Here is a 20,722-nt window from a genome sequence, read left to right as displayed (position 1 = left end):
CACACCCCCCCCCCCCCCTTAAGGAAAGGAAAACCACTGGTGGTGGTGTAGAGGATGAATAGGTTGTTACCACAAATGTAAATATTTATATACAGAGTTAAAATTTATATTTTATATATCTTTATTTATCTTTATATACAGGAACAGAACAGACAGCTGTCTTGGGAGAGTTTAACTGTATTCTTGCCTTAATGTAGAAGAATAGATGACATAATATGAGAAGTATTGTCAATGGATTTGTAATTCTGAAATAATTAGAAAATAAAATATATCCATTAATATAACTTATGGTTATGGAAGCAATAATGTTTTCTTTAAAAATGAGGAATGGGATAGAGCATGGAACATGAATCTCATTCTTTCACTGTAGGTTTATTTAAAGTTGGATAAAGAGGACAGACATCTCAGGAAAAAACCCCATGGTGTTGTGGTGTTTTTTTCAGTATTGAAATTTTGCTATTTCACTGAATAGTTCTCCCTTTACCCTTTAGACAGACTTAAAGCTTTTAAAAGAATTTGTTATTTTAAACTAAATTTTACTTTTTTCAATCACCAAACAATCCTCCTCTTCTTCCAATTGAGAATAAAAGAAAAACAAAATCCCTGTTGCAAATATGTATAGTCAAGCAAAACAAATCATTGCATTAGTCATTTCTAAACACAAATATATGTATATACATATGTATACACATTCTGTGTGCATATATATGTACATACATGTATATGTATTATCTATTTACATATAGCACCTTAAGGGGAAAATTAATCCTAAGCAAAACAAACTATAACTAAGGATGCACAAAAATATTTATAGCTCTTTTTATGGTGGCAAAGAATTGGAATCTGAGGGGGTACTTATCAATTGGTGAATGATTGATTAATGGCTGAGTGAGCTTTTGTATATAAATGTAATGTAATACTTAAAGTGCTTAAAGAAATGATGGAAAGGATGATTTCAGAGAAACAGGGAAGACATGTACAAACTGATACAGAGTGAAGTAAGCAAAACCAGGAGAGTAATATATATAATAATAATATTGTAAAGATAGTTTTGAAAGACTTAAAAACTTGAATCAGTCTAATAATTACCCATTATTTTAAAAGACTAATGATGACACATGCTACCCACCTCCAAAAAGAGAGGTAAAGGACTCGAGTATGTAAAATGAGACACACATATAAATGTATCTAATACTACTCTATATATATAGAAAGTATTCATGTATTGTCAATATCCTAATGTAAGATAATTTTTCCTAACTTTCCTTTTCCTTCCCCCCACCCTGGCATATTCCTCTTCTTGTCCCTTTACATTCTCCTTTTAATATCATCATTCTATTATCATCATAATAGAACCACTTCCAAACCTTCTGTCTAATTAGACTCCCTCTACAATCCTTTATGATGTAGGGTTCAGAGAGTACACATACATCACCACTCCATATATTAATGTGAGCAATTTATCCTTATTTAGTCCTTTATCATTGTTCAGTCTTGTTTACCTTTTTATGTTTCCCTTACTCTTCAGTCTTTCTAAGTTTCCAAGGAGCTCTGGTCTTTTCATCAGGAATGTTTGAAAGTCCTTTGTTTTCTTTAAAAGTGATTTTCCCCCTTGTATTATACTCAGGTGTTTGTTTGTTTGTTTATTTGTTTTTGCCAAGTTATCCTTGGCTTGTAAGCCTTGTAAGCCTTTACCTACTGGAATATTATATCCCAAGTTCTCCATTTCTTTATTATGGTAGCTGATATATTATGTGTGATTCTGACTGTGACTCCCAAGTACCTGATTTCTTTCTTTCTGACTGCTTGCAGTATTTTTTTTTCTTTGACCTAGAGGCTCTGGATTTGGGCTATAATTTTTAACTTTTGAGATTTCTTTCAGGAGGTGACTAATGAGTTCCTTCTATTTCCATTTTTTCCTCTGGTTCTCAGATATATGGGCAGTTTTCACTGAAGATTTCTGGAAATATGATGTCTAAGCTCTCTTTTGATCATGTGCTTGAAGGTTCAAGGTTTTCATGACTTCAACCCAATGCTTCTTAAATTTTTGTTCTCAATCTGGTTTTTTTTTTTCAGTTTTTTGCTATGAGATTCTTCATATTTTCTTCTATTTTAAAAGTATTTTGACTTTATTTAAATATTTCTTTTTGTTTGGTGGGGTTATTGGCTTCTACTTAGCCATATAATTTTCAGGGAATTTGGTGTTTAGGTGAGATTTTGTACCTCTTGTTTTAAACTCTAAACTGTTTATTCCTTTTTCCAAGTTTCCTTTTGATAGCTCTCATTTCTTTTCTATTTTTTAAATTCCAGCACTCTGATTTCACTTATAAATACATTTTCAAACTCCTCTTTCATCTTCTAGGAATCCTAGTAGAATTTTTGCCTAAGGCATGTTTTTCTTTGATGTTTTGCTTATAGATGCTTTTGATAGGTTTGTGCCTCATCATAATTACTTTTTGTGGTAAGATTCTTTTTTTGTTTGTTTGTTTGCCCATTCTCCCAATCTACTTTCTGACTTTGAAATGTACATTAGGACTAGGCTCTGCACATGGCTCTGGACTGGTCTTGTTGCTGTGTTCTTGGAGTATCGAGTATTATGTTATTCTAGGTTCTTAGGGATAGCTCAGGGACAAGCTTTCGATGTTTTCAAAGTGGTCTGATCCAGGGGAATGTCCAATTGCTGCTTTCCTGGTCTGAACTCTGCTAGCTCCTGATCTGGGTTTGAGTCTGACAAGCATGAGGCTACTGTGGGACTCAGCCCCTATAAGCCACCTGGGAAGCTCTGCTGGTTCAGAGTTAGTATTGATGTTGATCCTTCATTCTCAAAGAGGACTGGTGACATCAGAAAGGTGATATCTTGACTTGCAAGTGATTTGGATTTAAGTGAGGCAAGCTGTGCAGAGTCACCAGCCAGCCTCACTTTCTCCTCTAGCACCCTCTGGGTCCAGTGGCAAGATACAGATCAGGAAGATTAGAGATAGCCCCCATTGGTTCAGAGTGACAGAATTGTAGACAGTTTACACAACCACAACCTCTTTTGTCTGGGATTTCTGCCCTGGTTATTCCTTTGCAGTCTTCAGATTGGGCTAGAAGTTGGAGCCGAGACCCTGCTCTGCTCCAGGAATCTGAACCACATCTGAACTTTCTCTTTGCTTGGTACATTGGATAGGAGTCACTACAGCTTCTCACCCTGGACAGTCACCCCTAGGCACAGTTTGCCATGTATCCAGGACCTGAAACTGGGTAGTAACTGACAAAGCTTCTAGTTGTCATCTATTTCCATACCTTGCATGAAGTGAAGCCTTGGTGTAGGTCTGGAACCCTGCATTACTCTTGAGCACAGTGGAGTACTCTCCTTGAGTGTTCCTGGTCAGACCCTACTCCCACTATCCACAGACTTCTCCATTGTTCTATGCCTACTTGAATTGGAAAAATGACTCACTCTTGACTTTTTCTTGAATTTTATCATCAGGATTAGGTCTGGTGTGACTTCTAGGTTTGTTTGAAAGAGCTGATGGTGGGGGGAGGTGGGCTCACTGTACTTCTTCTCCCTGCTCTGACACTAAGGTTCTACAAACCAAGTATTAAAAAAAAATAAACAAGTCTGAGAAATATCAGATTTTTTCTTTCCTAATCTCCTAAAACTAGCAAAAGAGTATATCATTGTGATATTGATGGGGTACAGGCTCTGGGAAACCCCTTGAACTCTGAATGAATCTTCCTATTTGATGAGGCATTTGCCTGAGGCCATAAGCCTTTCATTATTGCTAGGCCCACATCTCTTATTCCTACTAGCTAGCACTCCATTGTCCAGCTACTCTCCACCCTTGATCCTCCCAAAATATCTATACCCAAATCTGTTATCTTTAAACTAGCCTAGCCCTTCATTGTCTGTCATTTCCAGGTAGCCTCCAACTATTTCCCACCCTTAAACTCTCATTACTGGAGTCTGACATCATTTGATTCTTCCTGAAGACCCTCCCCAAACTCCTCTTCTAGACCACCCCTAGAGCCCTTCCACAATCTTTCTGTATATCAGACCCATCTTGCCTCCATGAAGTTAGCAAGAATGATCTAGCGCAGACTCACTCTGTGTCAGATTATTCTGACCTGCTTATCCAATACAAGTGTCACAGATACCTAGGCTCCTTATGAGTCTACCCATTATGGCAAATCTCTAATAAACTTTGCTTTATTTTGGCTGAGAGAAGACTTGAGTCAAATTCATTCTGCAGGATCCTTTCTGTTAGTATTTTGGGGTCTCATGCACCCCTAAACCTTAAACCTCAACATGTTATGGTTCCCTGACCTCAACAATATCACACTAATTTAAGTTGTTCATTGAGATAGTTTTTAACTTTTTAATTTGGGAAATACCACCATCCAGCATTTTCTCCCAGCTTCCCATTTGCAGGGTGGATTTTCTGAATCTAGACTTATCCCCATTGTTTCACTGTGGTGATTAGGTATGAAATTACAATACTTCACAAAGCTCAATTATTAATTGCTGTGTGATGTTTTCTCTAGACATGGGCTTCACATACATCAATGAATATCTGGAATTGATTCTAACAGGCAGCTAAGATAAATAGGAGTCTTTATGCCTCAAGCATCCCAATCCAAGCTCATTATAACCTGTGGAATTCTGAGTAAAATATAAACACCTCCGTGGTAATATGGATTTAAGAAAGTGAGATACAGATCTGGAAGCCTAAAGACCCTGCTTTCAACACTTTGTAGTTACCTTTCTTTAAAAAATTAATTTCTTGATTTCTACTAATGACTATTTTAAAGATTGGAGGTAACATTTACCTTACCCAGTGGAGGCATAATTTTGTACTTAAACCTCAGAGTAGATGTAGCCATTCATAAGAGGATATGGCTTGGGGCTTCCAGGTAGCACAGCGAGTAAGAGCACTGGCTCCAGTGTCAAGATGACCTGGAGATTGAATCCTGGCTCAGACACTTAGCACCCACCCAGAAACACCTGGCCATGTAACCTTGAGCAAGTTACTTAACCCTAATTCCTTTTTAAAAAAAAAAGAGGATATGGCTTGGGGGAGCAGTTTGTAAATACTCATGAAGGAAAAGTTATTTAGCCAATTGGGAGTATAGGATCAATGAAGATGGGAATGGATGGGGATCCTTCAAGCAGTTAGAATTTTAAAAAAGCTCTCTTTCTGATGTAATGGAGTACATTTAGTTCTTGTTGATATTTTGCATTGTGAGGCTAATTTTGAGACTGAGATCTTGAAATTCTGTTTCCTTAACTAGCTGAAGATGGTATGTAACTGTAGGGGGGAAAAGAACAGAAATTATGACATTTACAAAGTACCTGTCATTTTAGGGAAATGAAATATTCCTGATACACAACCCCAATTGCCCTCCAAAAAGCAAAAAGAAAAGAAAAGAAATATTCCTCATAAAGTAAATTGTTGGAAGGATCACAGTATCATAAGATGATAATTCTATCATCTTGGACCCTAGAGATCATCCATTCTTATTTCATTTTACAGAGAAAGAAACTGAGGACCAGAAAAGTTGTGACTCCCCCCAGTTGTAAATGGCAGAGCTAAGATCTGAACCTAGGTTTTTTAACTGAAAATTTAGTACTCTTTCCATTCCATCACACTGCATTACACCCATTGCGCCATATTATTATGCTATTCACCTTTCAGACTATCCATTGGAAAGTCAAATACCAAAGCTGAAGCTTAAATACTCTGACCACGTAATGGGACTTGTTGGAAATAATGACCATATAAAGACAGGACTAGTTGGAAAATACCCTAATGTTGGGAAAGATTGAAGGCAAATGGAAAAAGCAACAGCAGAGGGTGAGATGTATAGAGAATGTCATAGAAACAGCAAACATGAACTTGGACAGACTTTGAGAGATAGTAGAGGATAGAAGGGCCTGCCGGGCTGTAGTCCTTGGGGTCATGAAAAGTTGAACAATTGAACAACAACACGTACCTTTCACAAAATGGATGTTTTGTAAAATCCAAAAATCCATGATGAATGGAGTTACTATGATGATAGACCTTTTGGCAAGATTTGGAGCAGTTTCCTGCTTTACATCCTTTCTAGATGGGCAAAAATGATTAATGCCCCATAAGCAACTGGACAAATATTTTATTAACTTCTAGCATAGATCCATCTCTAACCCATATTATTGTAACTTCTTATTTTCATACAAAAAACTTTTTTCTAAAAGAGATCTTTACCTTGTTTCCAGGTTGTCATTCTTGAAAACTCTTGTTCATTCCTTCAGAATGTCTTTTTTAAATAATACACGAAAACTAAAATATGGTTGTTCACATATACCACTTCACACTGTGATGTTGTCCATTGCACACTAAAATTTTCTGTGTTTAGACTTTCTGTATTTACAAGGCGGCATAAAAGAAAAGAATTGATGGTGTATGAACACACATGGAACCATACTTTTTTTTAAAAAGCCGTTTTTTTAAATTCTTGCTTCTAGGAGTTCCCTTTCAGGATTAGCAAGTGAGACAAATGCTAAAAAAAGAAAGATTGCTGGTTAATATGTATATTTTCTAAATTGAAATTGATTTATTTTCTGCTTTCAGAGTATGAAATAGAGAGGTCATTTTTCCTTCGGATGAAGTGTGTTTTAGCAAAGAGGAATGCGGGATTAACATGCAGTGGCTATAAGGTATGAGGATCCACCTCTTGGTGTGTTTAGAGAGTAGGGTTTTGGTTGTTTCATTCTCGGGTGTTTACCTTGCTTTACATTCAAGAAACTTTAGTACAAAGGAAAACTTGAAAACCAGGCAAGCATTAGAATTGTTACTCAGCACCAGCATTATAGAAAACATCAGATGTAAAACTGGTTAGAATACTTAAAAAAGTGGAAGGAATAAGATGGCATTAGTATTGGCATCTAAACAAAAATCCAACTTTGTGTGTCAACCTTATTATCTTCATCTATCAATCAGTACTTATGGAATATGGTGGAGCATGATAGGCAATGCAAGACTTTTCAAAGTAAGTGAAAAACATAGTCTCCACTCTTAGGAACTGCAGTCAAGGTCACAGTCCAGTGTAGCTGGAATATTGGATTCCTAGGACTTTGGGGATAAGATTTCCTCACTTACCTCTTACTTCCCTCAGGGCAGTGTTCTTTATAAATTGAAGCATTGAAGTATTGTGCTCAGGCCAACTTTCAACAGATTCGTCAAGTAGGTAAAGTTTGTTTTTAGTGCATGGGCTTTTCATTTCCGAGCCTTTTTCTTGCATTTTAAGGACCCTTCACCCCTAGAATCCACTGCTCTTATGCTTTCTGTTCACTCTTGTTAGAAATAAAGCTGATAGGGGCGGCCAGGTAGCACAGCGAGTAAGAGCACCGGCCCCAGAGTCAGGGAATTAGGACTCTGATACTTAGCACCACACCCAGAAATAACTGGCTGTGTAACCTTGAGCAAGTTACTTAACCCAGATCGAAGAAAGAAAGAAAGAAAGAAAGAAAGAAAGAAAGAAAGAAAGAAAGGAAGGAAGGAAGGAAGGAAGGAAGGAAGGAAGGAAGGAAGGAAGGAAGGAAGGAAGGAAGGAAGGAAGGAAGGAAGGAAGAAAGCAAGGAAGAAAGCAAGAAAGCTGATATAAGAGACTTAATGTGTTTTTTGTTTACTCCTCCCAGGAGAATTTGTATTTTAATAATGAATCTAAAGGACAAAGCAATGCCTAATTTAAAGGAGTGATGGAATATATATTATAATTAATAATATTTTGGGGGTAGGGTCCATAACCCTTAAAATAACCAGACACAACCACTTACGGGTTAGGAACTTAGGGACTTGGCCATGTGGAAAAGTTCAAGGAAAGTTCAGGGGGTCCCAGGACCGATCCTCATCAGTTCAACCCTGTTCAAAATTTTGTCAAGTAACCCAATTGAAAAATAAACAACATTCTAAAAGCGGAGACCTTCCCTCTGCCATTCCCATCCACACCCCGACCCCACCGTTTCAGACTACTTTTAAGTACAAATCTTGAATTCATGAATATAATGCTTACCTATTTGGGGGGGGGGGGGCGCCAAGGCCACACAGCTACTAAGTATCAAGTGTCTGAGGCTAGGTTTGAACTCAGGACATCCTGACTCCAGGGTTGTACTCATAATTCCTAAAATTTAGTTAAGAACCTCCCATACAAGGTAGAAGCAAATGCTTGAATACTTAGTCTTGGTATCCAAAGTTTTGTTTAGAAAGCCCCAAATTCTAGGAGCCTTCACTCAAATAGCCCAGTACAATGGTATCATGTGACATTCTGTAGTTACCTGTATTTTTTATTTGCAAATTGTAACTTTTCTTTTTTTCTGGATTGCCCTGAAGTTCTATAACTTAATATAAATTTATACTGACAAAGAATGAGAGTGAATACAGGCCCATGCACAAACATTCACATGATGCTTCCTGGAGATGGAAAGAACATTAGAATCTGAAGACCTGGGCTCTAAGGTGTGATGCTGGACAAGTAAGCCTCTGGGCTTAAATGCCCTTATCCTGTAAAATAAGGGGATTAGACAAAACTTAATGTCTCTTTCAGGCTTAGCATTCTAAGATTCTATAAGTCTATTCAGAAAATTTGGAAAATATCTTCTGAATGTGGCATTCCAAATAATAAATTAAGATTTGATCATTTATTTCCTCTGAAGTGATTTGATATTACATCAGTTTTATTAGTATGGGAAACCCTGGGGCAGATCATAATCCTTCTATAACTTAAAGCCTATAATTTATTGGCAAAGTAGACTCAGATTTTTCTGACTCTAAGTACAGCATTCTATCTATTATGTTTTAAACCTCTATGTCCATAGATACACTATAAAAATGGACTTACCTTTCTCATCAACCAGTACTCTGGCTATCAGACTATTCTTCTACTAAATACAAGTTAATTACATATTATAACCTTAATTTGTAGAATTAATTGAACATGGTACCCTGAACAATGTAGCCCTTTTTGCTTTATTATGAAACTGAAATATACAATAGATGAAAGTATGTAATGCCAATGCAATACCCACAGCAGCCACTATGAATATGCATGTATATTTCTAGGGTAGATTCTCAAAATATAATAAATTCTCTTCCTCAAAGGCAAAACCAAAATATTTATTTAAAACATTATTAGGATATCAGGAGGTAAGATTTAACAAGGTACTTATCACTAATCCAGGGAGCATCTTAAATCTTCTTTCTGTTAGGCATACTCACAAACAAAGTGTTCCCCTAGGCAAGTTCCTCCCTCCACCCACTCAAGTTGCTTCTCTCTGTTCCCTGCTTTCTTGCTCTATTGGGCAAACTCCTCTCACTCTGAGCTCCATGTGACTCAGGCTTCATATAACCCAGGTGACCCAGCTGTGAACTGGATCAGAGCTCAAAGCAGGTCACATAGTCCTATTAATGATTAATGGGCAGGGAAGATCTTCCTATTCCACTAACATCTTCTATTCCAAAAACAGTATCATTTCATCACTTTATGTTTTGAATATGTGGGGTGATGGAGAGGAAGGAATCAAAGAAAATTCCATATTTATTATCCTGTTTGGGAGGATGATGGTACCATTGATTTTGATATTTTAGACCTGTTCACTTTGAGGCAAAAATAAACTATACAGGTGAAGCTACCAAGTGGGCAGTTGATAATATGGTTTGGAACCTTGGGAAGAATTTAGAGATGGAGATATAGATTGGATAATTATCTGCATAGATCTTATCATTGATGTTGTAAAAATAATGGACTCACAAAGGGAGAATTTTGAAAGAATAGAGGCCAAATGCCAAACTTCCTGAAACATGTACTTTTAAGAGTCGAGGCGAGAATAAGGAATCAGAAAAGGAATTATCAACAAACAGAAAGAGAATCATGAGAATTTATATCACAGAAACTAAAGAGGAGACACTATACAAAAGCATATTCAACCCAACTCACAGACAATTATACAGGTTAGAAAACAGACACAAAGAAGAGGTCCATACAAAGTCTCATGAGATATCTGGAATCACTTCCACTGAGGGAGAGAAAGTGGAACTTGCAAGAAGGATAGGATTTCAACAGGTTGAGATGAGAAACAAAGTAAGGTAATAATTTATCAGTTACTCTGCTTTTAACAGAAAGAGATCACCAGTAGATGTTAATGTAGTTGAAGTTACTCCTACAACTTTATCCAGCTTCTGTGCAATTTTAAAGATGTGTCAGTAACTCATCTATTTCATCCAACTGGATTAGGCAGGAATGGATTCCAAATTCCAACAACAGAATAACTTTGGAACCTCTCTCCTTTTATCCTTTAAATTTTTTTTTAATTGATGCCTCCTGATTTTTATATCACAGTCACTTTCTAATACATCACTTTCCCTACCCTCTATGAGCTAAACAAAATCAACTTACAAAATGACCTTATCTGATACTAAGTACAACATTCCCTACCAGTATAGCATTCCACTTCTGTACTCAGAAGAGGGTTTTTTTTTTGTCATCTGTCCTCTGGAAACAAGATTTGTTATTATATTTAATGTGAGTTCAGGTACTTTTTACTGCTGTTTCTATTTACATTATTACAGCTATTGGGAATATTTTCCTGGTTTGGCTTTCTTGACTCTGAATCAGCTAATATAATTATTTCCATGTTTCTCTGAATCCTCATATTCATATTTTTTTTTACAACACAACAATATTCCATTACATTCATATATTATGTCCACTTCCTACTAATATATTGTCCCCATCAGAATATTGGAAAGCCCAGTACGTAAATGGGATTTAAAAAGGAACATTACATTCCTTATGAAAACTAACAGACCCAGAATCATTATGAACATTTTTGATCTCCTTATCCCCCTGCCTCCAAATACTTTAATCTTTCTTCTCTTGTACCAGGTCATCCATTGCAGTGGCTATTTGAAGATAAGACAGTATATGTTGGACATGTCCTTGTATGACTCCTGTTACCAAATTGTGGGACTGGTGGCTGTTGGTCAGTCTTTGCCTCCAAGTGCAATCACAGAGATCAAACTTCATAGTAATATGTTCATGTTTAGGGCAAGTTTGGACCTAAAATTAATATTTCTGGATTCCAGGTAAGCAAATATTTTCCACTTCCATTTCAAGGCATTGATTTTGTTGAAACTGTCTGAAAGCCACAGCATATTAAGCCAGGTTCTATATTCAGGGTACAAATTAAGACTAAATTTAATTTTTAAAAACCTAATGCACTGATTGAGTTATTACTCAGGCAGTAACTTATTTTGCTAAATACTCTTAAACTTCTTTGTTTTATGTTTATTTCTTAACTGTGACACTAAAATCTGAAATTGATATGATTTATTGTGGAAACAATGAATTTTATAATTTGTGGTGTATGAAATCAGAATGTGAAGTTTTTAACTATTTCTACTATGTCAAAGGTTTAACTGTATAAAATGTACTCTGGGCAACTTGACCCCCATACTCCCTCCAACTCACTCTCTTGGCCCATACACCCAAAAAATCATCATGTAAGACATAGAGATATAGAGTGATATGCTTTGGGTAGCACCAGGTGCTTCCTGGTTCCATATATAGGTTCAATCACAGTCCTGTCACAATCACAATGAGTGATATAATATTCCATTGTTCCGTTCCAATTTCTAATATTGGCCCAACGTGAAGCTTCTTTTTAGTATCCAGAAAAGAAGAGGAGGTTCATGATTGTGCTTTTTAGCTTCTATATTTTTTTAGTCCTTCATCAACCACACTGCTAGTCATCCACAGACTAGAAAATGTAAAGAAAACTGATTATATAACACACAGTATATGTATATATATGTATATATACATACACACACATATATATGTATATATACATGTATGTATATATATATATATATATATATATATATATATATATATATGCACTTGCTAGCCTCAAGCCCTCAGCTACACTTGCTCCTTAAGTGTTAAGCGTTTGCTTTCTTCTGGTATCATGTTTCTAATGTTCAGTGGAATTCTGGACAAAGCATTTATACCCACATTAGTCTTACCAGGCTTATATTCTCTGCTGAAATCATACTTGGTCAAGGCTATTACTTCTCTCTGGCAAGCATCAGTACCAATTCAACTTGGCACTGGTCAAGATATGTCAATGGATTTTTATCAGTCTGCTCAAGGAGTTTTGCTTTATATGCATAGTCTTTGAACTTCTCAATGATGATCCACTTCAAAGCCACGAACTAAAATTTATTGACAGGATAGTGAGACTCACTGTTAGTCAAACTTCTGCTGGCAGTGCAATTGGCCTCTGGTGATAATCACTTTCTTGATAAAGGACACCTTCCAAACTTTCCAGGCTGGCATCTGTGGGAAGAACAAAAGGTTTACTTGAGTCTACATAAGCCAATACCAGTGCATGGTAAGGCAGTTGATTTCAAATCTTTGAAAGGCTTTTCATATTTGTCTGTGCATCTTTTTCCAAAAGGTTTTGTAGGTTTCAAGACAATTTTGCCTCTCCTGCCTTTTTTGGCTCTGGTTCTCTACAATTATATGTATATCAGTAAGATCATTAAGTGGTTTAGCAAAAGCAGCATAGTCTTAAAATTTTTATTTTTTTATTTTTATTTTCAGTTCCAAATTCCCTCTCTCCACCCCTCCTTCACCCATTGAGAAGGCAAGAAATATGATACCCATTATAAATATGAAGTCATGCAAAATATATTTTCACATTAGCCATATTGCAAAAAAAAAGCAATAAAATAAAGTAAAAAAATGTATTTCATTTTACACTCAGAGTCCATCAGTTCTTTCTCTCTGGAGGTGTATAGCATTTTTCATCATGAGTTCTTTGGAACTGTCGTGGATCATTGTATTGATCATAGCTAAGTCTTTCAGAGTTGATTATCATTACAATATTACTGTTACTATGTACAATGTTCTCTTAGTTGTGTTTATTTCACTTTGTATCAGCCCATATAATTCTTCCCAGGTTTTTCTGAAACCTTTCCCTTTGTCATTTATTATAAAACAAGAGCATTCTGTCACCATCATATACTACAACTTGTTCAGCCATTCCACAAGGATGGGCATCCCCTCAGTTTCCAATTCTTTGACACCACTGAAAAGCTGCTCTAGATTCTAGTACATACAGGTCCTTTTCCTTTTCCTTTGATCTTTTTGGGATACATGCTTAGTAGTGGTATTGCTGGATCAAAGGGTTTTGATGGTTTTATAAAGTTTTACAGCTCTTTGGGCATAGTTCAAGATTGTTCTCCAGAATGATTGGACTCGTTCACAACTCCACCAAAAGTATGTTAATGTACCAATTTTTCCATATCCCCACCAGCCTTTGTCATTTTCCTTTTCTGTCATCTTAGGCAACCTGATGGGTAAAAGGTGGTACCTCAGAGTTATTTTAACTTGCACTTCCCTAATCTTTAAGGATTTAGAGTACTTTTTCATATGATTTAATAGCTTTGATTTCTTTTTCTGAAAACTGTTTGTTCATATACTGTGACTCTCAGTTGAGGAACAATTCTTATTCTTATAAATTTGACACCGTTCTCTATATGTTTAAGAAATGATGCTTTTTAACAGAGAAAATTGCTGTCAACATTTCCCCCCAGTTTTCTGCTTTCCTCCTAATTTTGGCTGTATTGAATTTATTTGTGCAAACCTTTTTTAATGTAAACAAAATTATCCATTTTATTTCCCATGATCCTCTTAAGTTCTTATTTGGTCATGAACTCTTCCCTTATCCATAGATCTGATAGGGATTATTTCCTACACTTCTCTTATTTGTTTATGCTTTTACCCTTTATGCCTAAAATTACCTATTTCAAGCTTATCTTGACAGTGTGAGATACTGGATTGCTTTCTAGTTTTTCCTGGAGTTTTTGTCAAATAGGGAGTTCTTACCTCCAAAGCTCTAGAATCTTTTGGTTTATCAAACACACTGTGGGTCATTTATTTCTGTATGTTGTATAACTGATCTGTTCCATTTCTTATCCAGTACTAGATTGTTTTGATGATTACTATGCTTTGTAGTATATTTTGAGATCCAATACTACCAGGCTGCTTACCTTCACTTTTCTTGTCACTGATTCACTGGATATTTTCAATCTTTTGTTCCTCTAGATGAATTTTATTATTATTTTTTAAAAATGATTCTTTGGTAGTTTTATTGGTACGGCACTGAATAAATTAATTTTAGTGGTATTGCCAATTAGTATTTCTTTAATTGTTTAGATCTGTCTTTATTTGAGTGAAAAGTGTTTTGTAATTGTGTTCATATAGTTCCTGTGTTTGTCTTGGCAGGTAGATTCCTAAGTATTTTATGTTGTCTGCAATTATTTTAAATGGGATTTCACTTTCTAAGTATTCTTGCTGGGTTTTGTTGGCAAAATATAGAAATGCTGATGATTCGTGTGGATTTATTTTATATCCTACAACTTTGCTAAAGTCATTAATTATTTCAACTAGTCTTTATTGTTCTCTAAGTATATCATTATAGCATCTGCAACATGTGATAAATTTTGTTTTCTTGTTGCCTGTGATTACTCATTCAATTTCTTTTTCTTGTCTTACTACCATAGTTAGCATTTCCAGCACAATGTTGTATAATAGTGGGGATATGGACATCCTAGCTTCAGCCCTGATCTTATTGGAAAGACTTCTATCCCAATTATCTATCTATCTATCTATCTACCTATCTATCTATCTATCTATCTATCTATCTATCTATCTATCTATCTGTCTGTCTGTCTGTCTGTCTGTCTGTCTGTCTGTCTGTCTGTCTGTCTGTCTATCTATCTAATCTATATATCTAATGCTGTTTTAGATACTACTTATCCTTTTAAGAAAGGCTCCATTTATTCCTATGCTTTCTAGTATTTTTTAATAGAAATGGGTGCTGAATTTTGTCACAAGTTTTTTTCTGCCTCTATTCATATAATCATACAATTTCTGTTGTTTTGAAATTAATATGGTGAATTATGCTTATAGTTTTTTTAAATTTTTAACCAATCTTGAATTCCTTGCATAAATCCAACATGGTCATAGTGTGTAATCTTTGTGATATATTACTGTAATCTCCTTACTAGTGTTTTGTTTAAAACTTTTGCATCAGTGTTCATTAGAGAAATTGGTCTATATTTTTTTCTGTTTTTGCTCTCACTAGTTTAGGTATCAAAATTATATTTGTGTTATAAAAGGAATTTGGTCAGACTCCTTTACCTATTTTTTTCAAATAGTTTACATGGTATTTGAATTATTTGTTCTTTAAATGTTTGGTAGAATTTCCTTGTAATCCATCTGATGTGTTTTCCCCCTTAGGGAGTTCATGTATGGCTTGTTCAATTTCTTTTTCTAAGATGATAAGGGTATTTAAGTATTCTATTTCTTCTTCTGTTAATCTGGGTAGTTTATATTTTTAGAAATATTTATCCATTTCATTTATGTTGTCAGTTTTATTGGCATGTAATTGGGCAAAATAGCTCCAAATGATTGCTTTAATTTCATCTTCATTGGTTGTGCATTCACCCTTTTCATTTTTGATACTGGTCATTTGGTTTTCTTCTTTCTTTTTTTTTTTTAAATCAAATTAACCAATGGTTCATTTATCTTATTTTCTTCATAAAAATAGTTGTACTTATATCCTAATTGTATTTATTAGTTCAATATACTTTACAGAAGGTCTGTAAAACTGGTATTTGTTTATTGGCAGCCTCAGACAGGGTTCCTCCAGCTAATCTAACACTTTCCAATCTTTATTCATGTTCTTCAAATGTCTTTCCAAAGTTATTGAAGTCATTAAGGTACCAGGTAGTTCCTGTCCTTAACCAGTTTCTCCAATAGCCATTGGAAAGTGACTGATACCCCTGAGATGCCTTAGAGCATCCACTCAAATTGATAGAGCAACACTCCATTGCATAGAGAGAAAGACAAAAGCAATCTTTTCCTTGTCTGCCTCAGACACAGGAAACTGGTAGCATCCACCACCCAAGTTCAAGATAAAAAACTCTAGCTCCCTAAGAGATATAATCTAAAGCATCTTGTACCTCTAGTATAACACTAGGCTCCCAAATTACTTCTTTTGTTCAAAGTCCAGGAATCTACATGCATGCATATCTTTCCATTTTTCTCAGGCACAACAACTATGGGTGATGCATAGCAACTGCTGAATTCTACTCTGAATGTCTGGGAATCAGTGAGCTCAATTCTCTGAATTATACCATTGTTATTCTTGATTTTACAGTTTAATTGAGGTTAAATAATTTATATTAATATGGTGTTTCCAACTTTTTCAAAGTATTTTAAACTTGTTATTTCATTTAGAAAAAAATGAATTGGTACAAGTATTTTGAATGAGGTACAGGTATTGTTTAAGTACTTTCCTATCACAACTACTTAGTGGGACATCTGATATTTGGTACATAATAATAACAATAATAGATATAATTAAAAGGAGAAATGAATTATGACAGAAAAGTTCTTTACTTGCTCAGGAATAATCTGACCAAAGGAAAGTTAATGCTTGAGTTTCTTTTTCAAGAAATTTTAAAGCATACTTATGATTTATTTCTTTACTTCCTTATGGTTCTCTTTTACTGTTTTGTGTGGTACCCATCTCAAAGAAAAAAAGAGCTAAACCCTAATACGTTCTCAGGGTCTTAGGGAATGGGGAGCAGGACATTTTTAGTTACTTAGAGTCAGAAAGACAGTAGACTACTGACTTTAAGCAACAGGACCCTGAAACCTGAGATATTTTTATACAAAAGAGCCTTAGAAGCAGGTTCAATCAGGGAACACTCTTGGCTCTGGGTTGGAGGGTGGGGGAGATAAAAGATTTATTTACAGAATGAGATGGAAACATCTCACCTTGTTCTGAAGGAAAATGTCATTGAACACTGCCTTCTTAGGTCATTGCACAAACTGAGCTATAGGGAAAAGGCACATCCACCCATTGAAATAATTCTTTTCCATCAAGACAACTCAGGTGCTTCCCTTGATTTGGCACTACCCTCCTAGTTGGAAGTTATGTATTTCAACTTAATATTTTTATATTTCTATCACTTTATCTATATATATCCATTGTTATTTTTGCTTTCATTTGTTTATAAATCTCATCTTCCCATATCCCTTTTAATTTTTAAAACTCCCAGAGAGAAAGGATAGTGTTGTGTTTCATAGGATTATAGTGTTTGGACAAGAACCACTGGTGGGTCTGGGGGCCAGTGGTGATCACCCTCTTCTTCTCCCCCAGAGGCTGGTCAGTAGGTCTAGATCTATGCATGTATTAACTGGGTACAGTCCTGAGGAATCTTGGCCCTTAAAGGGAGGAGTCAAACTCCCCTATATTATCTGGTTTTTTAGAATCCCAGGACAAAAGTTACTTAAAGCTTAGGTTTGTTGTCCTTCTGCTGTCAGTCATCTTTGACTAAATGACCCAGCTGCTCCTGAGCTTTTGAACTCACAAGGGTGTCTCCCTTGCTGAATATGTCCATCTTGGGATCTTTAGTCTGTCACCTTTGCTCAGTGAAGTGGAAAAATTCCCAAAGTCCAGGCTCAGCTCATTTAGCAGAATTCCATATTCCAGGTGCCATTGGGGAGCAGGGCACCATTTCTCTCTAGGGTGGGAAGAAACTAAACCCTTCTCTACTCCTCCAGAGAGAGTCTCTCTCTACCCTTGGCAGATAGAAAAGATCCAGAGAGTGGGTTACTCCCTTTCATGCTTGCTGCTCAATGGCTCCACTCTTCCTTTCTTAGCGACCAATTCTCTCTACTTAAACTGTGATGCAGCCTCAATCACCCTTCCTGTCACAGGGAAAGGTTCTAAGGGACCATCAAAGATTTTCCTTGTTATCTAAAGCAAGAAGTCCTTCCTCTCTGAGCTACACCCTTCTCCAGACCAGGTCAGGAGAATGGCTTACCATTCCAGGGGGTGTGCTCCAGCTAGAGAAGAGTAAGAAACCATCATTTACTCCCCATTATAATAGGATAACTTTTGTGTCTCCAACAAGTACAATGCTTTTCTAAGCTAAATGCTAAATAAATATTGTTGTTTAATTGAATTACCAATTTAATTTAGAAGGGATTAATACCAGTCTTCCTAAGAGGAATAAATAAAAAGGTGGAGGGGGAATTGTAAAGATCCATTTCTTTTTCCTACAAGATCTCATGGTGGGAAATTGACTTCTGAGTCATTGTCTGAGTTCCACCATGTTACCAGCAAAGCCCTTTTGTTTCTCAATTTTCACGATCTTTAGTCCTAAAAAGGAAGGGTCCTAGTTAGATTGCCAGAAGTGAAATAAGAAAAAAAAGGATGAGTCAAAAACAACAGGTCTGCTTCTTTTGCAGAATGCTAATTGTATTGATTTCACAAGGCCAGTGTACCAAGAAAGCAGTAGGATGAACAGAAGAGAAGAGAAATCAGGCTTTGAATAGATCCTGTTTTTAAAGGCTGGGAAGTAGAGTAAAAGTATGGTATCTGTCTCTAAAGAGGCTAGAAGAGTGACACCTCGGCTCTCACAGAACCAGGTGACATTGTTATTAAGCATAATTCAAAATAAACCTGAAATTTCATTTAAAAGGATTATGATATTTCATTTTGAAACTATAACTGCTGCTTTTGCTGACAGTGGGTGAATACAGTCATATTTGAGATTTGGCAAATTCTTCTGGCTTTATAGATTCAGAAAAACCTTTAGGGGACTCTTTTCCCTTTAAGTTTTAAGCCAATATGTATCTTAATGGGAAACATAATACATGTGTTTTTGATTAATTTACATTTATAGGGTGTTTGTTCTGTAACCTGATTTTCAATTAGTGGAAGGACTCACAATTCTTTGATTTATTTCGCTTTGCTTCTTTACAATCAGACATTTGAATTTTTCTGCCACACAGAGTAGAAATAAGACTATGCAACTTTACCAGCCAGATCTTGAACTTGGTGATCAGATTTCTCCTTCTCTTCTTCCCTTAGACTCTCCATCATACCTCTCTATCATGGAGAAATACTATGGAAATATAAACAAAAAATAGTGATCAATTCCAGGGAAATATAATATCTTCAGAAATTTACAACTATAAGCACAACTGAGATGTAAACTGAAAAGGAAATGACCTAAAGAATCAAAATGTAGTCAAGCTCTCAGTCTATTAAATTTGAAGCTAACATTTAACATTCTATTAATTTTCTCAATGGAAAGGTCACTGGTTCCTTTCAGGGATATTCATTATGAGACTACTTAATTTTATCTCTTCTAGGTGATTTTTTTTTCAACTAGCCTGTTTTGCAGTTCAGTTTTTCATAGGCCAGAAATTGATACCATTTTACAATAGAACTTTTTAAGTGAAGAAAATTGTATTTATAATTATAACCTTGAATTTTTATAGTGCCCAGAGTATCTTTCCTTCAAGAATTCAACTGGGCAATTAACCTGGAAAATTGACATATAAGGAGTCATATAAACATTAAAACAAATGTTTACATGTTTATTTAGAGTGGTTTTTTCTTTTCTCTTTGGTTTTCTTATATTGTATTGATATTTTCTGAGGTATTAATTTGTTTATTTTAATTCAATTTTATTTCATTTTCAGTTGTAGATATTTACCTTACCACCTCCAACTCATTGAGAAGGTGAAAAATCACAAATTAATTTTACATTAATTTTTAAAATTACAGAGTCACATAAAACAAATTCCTATGTTAGCCATGTCCAAGGATAGAGACAGAGGATGGGAGAGAGGAAGGAAAGAGGAGAAAAATAAAGAAGAAAATATGCTTCAATCTGCACTCTAAATATATCATCTCTCTATCTGGAGGTGAAAAGTATTTGTAATGAGTTCTTTGGAATTATGGTTATTCATTATGTTGATCAAAGTCTTTAAAAGTTGATTATCTTCACACTATTAATGTTATAATTTATTCTCCTGGTTTTGTTCACTTCATTTTGTGTCAGCTAATTCAAGTCTTCCCAGGTTTTTCTGAGTACTTACCCTTCACCATTTCTTCCAGCACAGTAGTATTCTATCACATTCATAGACCACAACTTGTTAAGGTATTCTCCTATTGACAGGGATCCCTTCAGTTTCCAATTCTTTGCCATCACAAAAAAAAATAGCCCCATAATTATTTTTTGGACATATGGGCCTTTTCCCTTTCTTTGATCTAGGGGTAGAGACTTTTGTAGCCATATCCCTGAGTCAAACAATTTAATAGTTTTGGGGGCATAGTGCTGAATTACTTGCCACAATGGTTGGACAAGTTCATAGCTCCATCAATAGGGTGTAGTCTGGAAGATGTGGGAGTAGAAACATGACTTCCTTGGGGCTCCAGCTCTCACCTCCTCCAATTCATGTAAATGGTGATTCTGAAGAAACTTTGGAACTACAGAACCCACAAAATGACACAGAGAAGCTAACCTCCCACTGAGGACAGCCAGCAGGCTGGCAGAAAGTGGCCAGCATGGAGCTCTGGGAACCAAACCCCAGCCACTGGCTGGAGGGACTTCAGATCACCAGCAGCTGTGGCAGTTTCCAGAATTATCAACCCATAGACACCAAAGACAAAGTGAGAAGTCAGTGCAGTGTGGACTTTGGGATCCAGTAGTTGGATGTATGATTGGCCTTTGCCCCCAGGGGGAGAAGCAGCTGAGGCACAGCGGCTGTGCAGCAATTGCCACATGGCTGCTTCAGCTCCTGACCTGCAGATTGTAGGGGGACCAAG

The 20,722-nt window shown here is 35.9% G+C and overlaps 1 protein-coding gene across 1 annotated transcript in view; it reads left to right on the top strand.

Annotated features, from left to right (window-relative positions):
• The window catches only part of SIM2 (SIM bHLH transcription factor 2), a 97,419-nt gene that overhangs the window by 39,849 nt on the left and 36,848 nt on the right, over window positions 1–20,722 (top strand). Inside the window, exons 5-6 of the mRNA XM_069062973.1 lie at window positions 6,594–6,679; window positions 10,903–11,102. Of these exons, the coding sequence (XP_068919074.1) occupies window positions 6,594–6,679; window positions 10,903–11,102 (286 nt within the window). The remainder of the gene's footprint in view (window positions 1–6,593; window positions 6,680–10,902; window positions 11,103–20,722) is intronic.

Source organism: Petaurus breviceps, unplaced genomic scaffold, assembly GCF_028583685.1.
Source record: "Petaurus breviceps papuanus isolate PSGF00001 unplaced genomic scaffold, PetGlider_PUasm1.0 90515, whole genome shotgun sequence".
NCBI lineage: Eukaryota > Metazoa > Chordata > Mammalia > Diprotodontia > Petauridae > Petaurus > Petaurus breviceps.
Note: the sequence above shows the minus strand (reverse complement) of the source record. Positions and strands in the feature narration are given on the sequence as shown.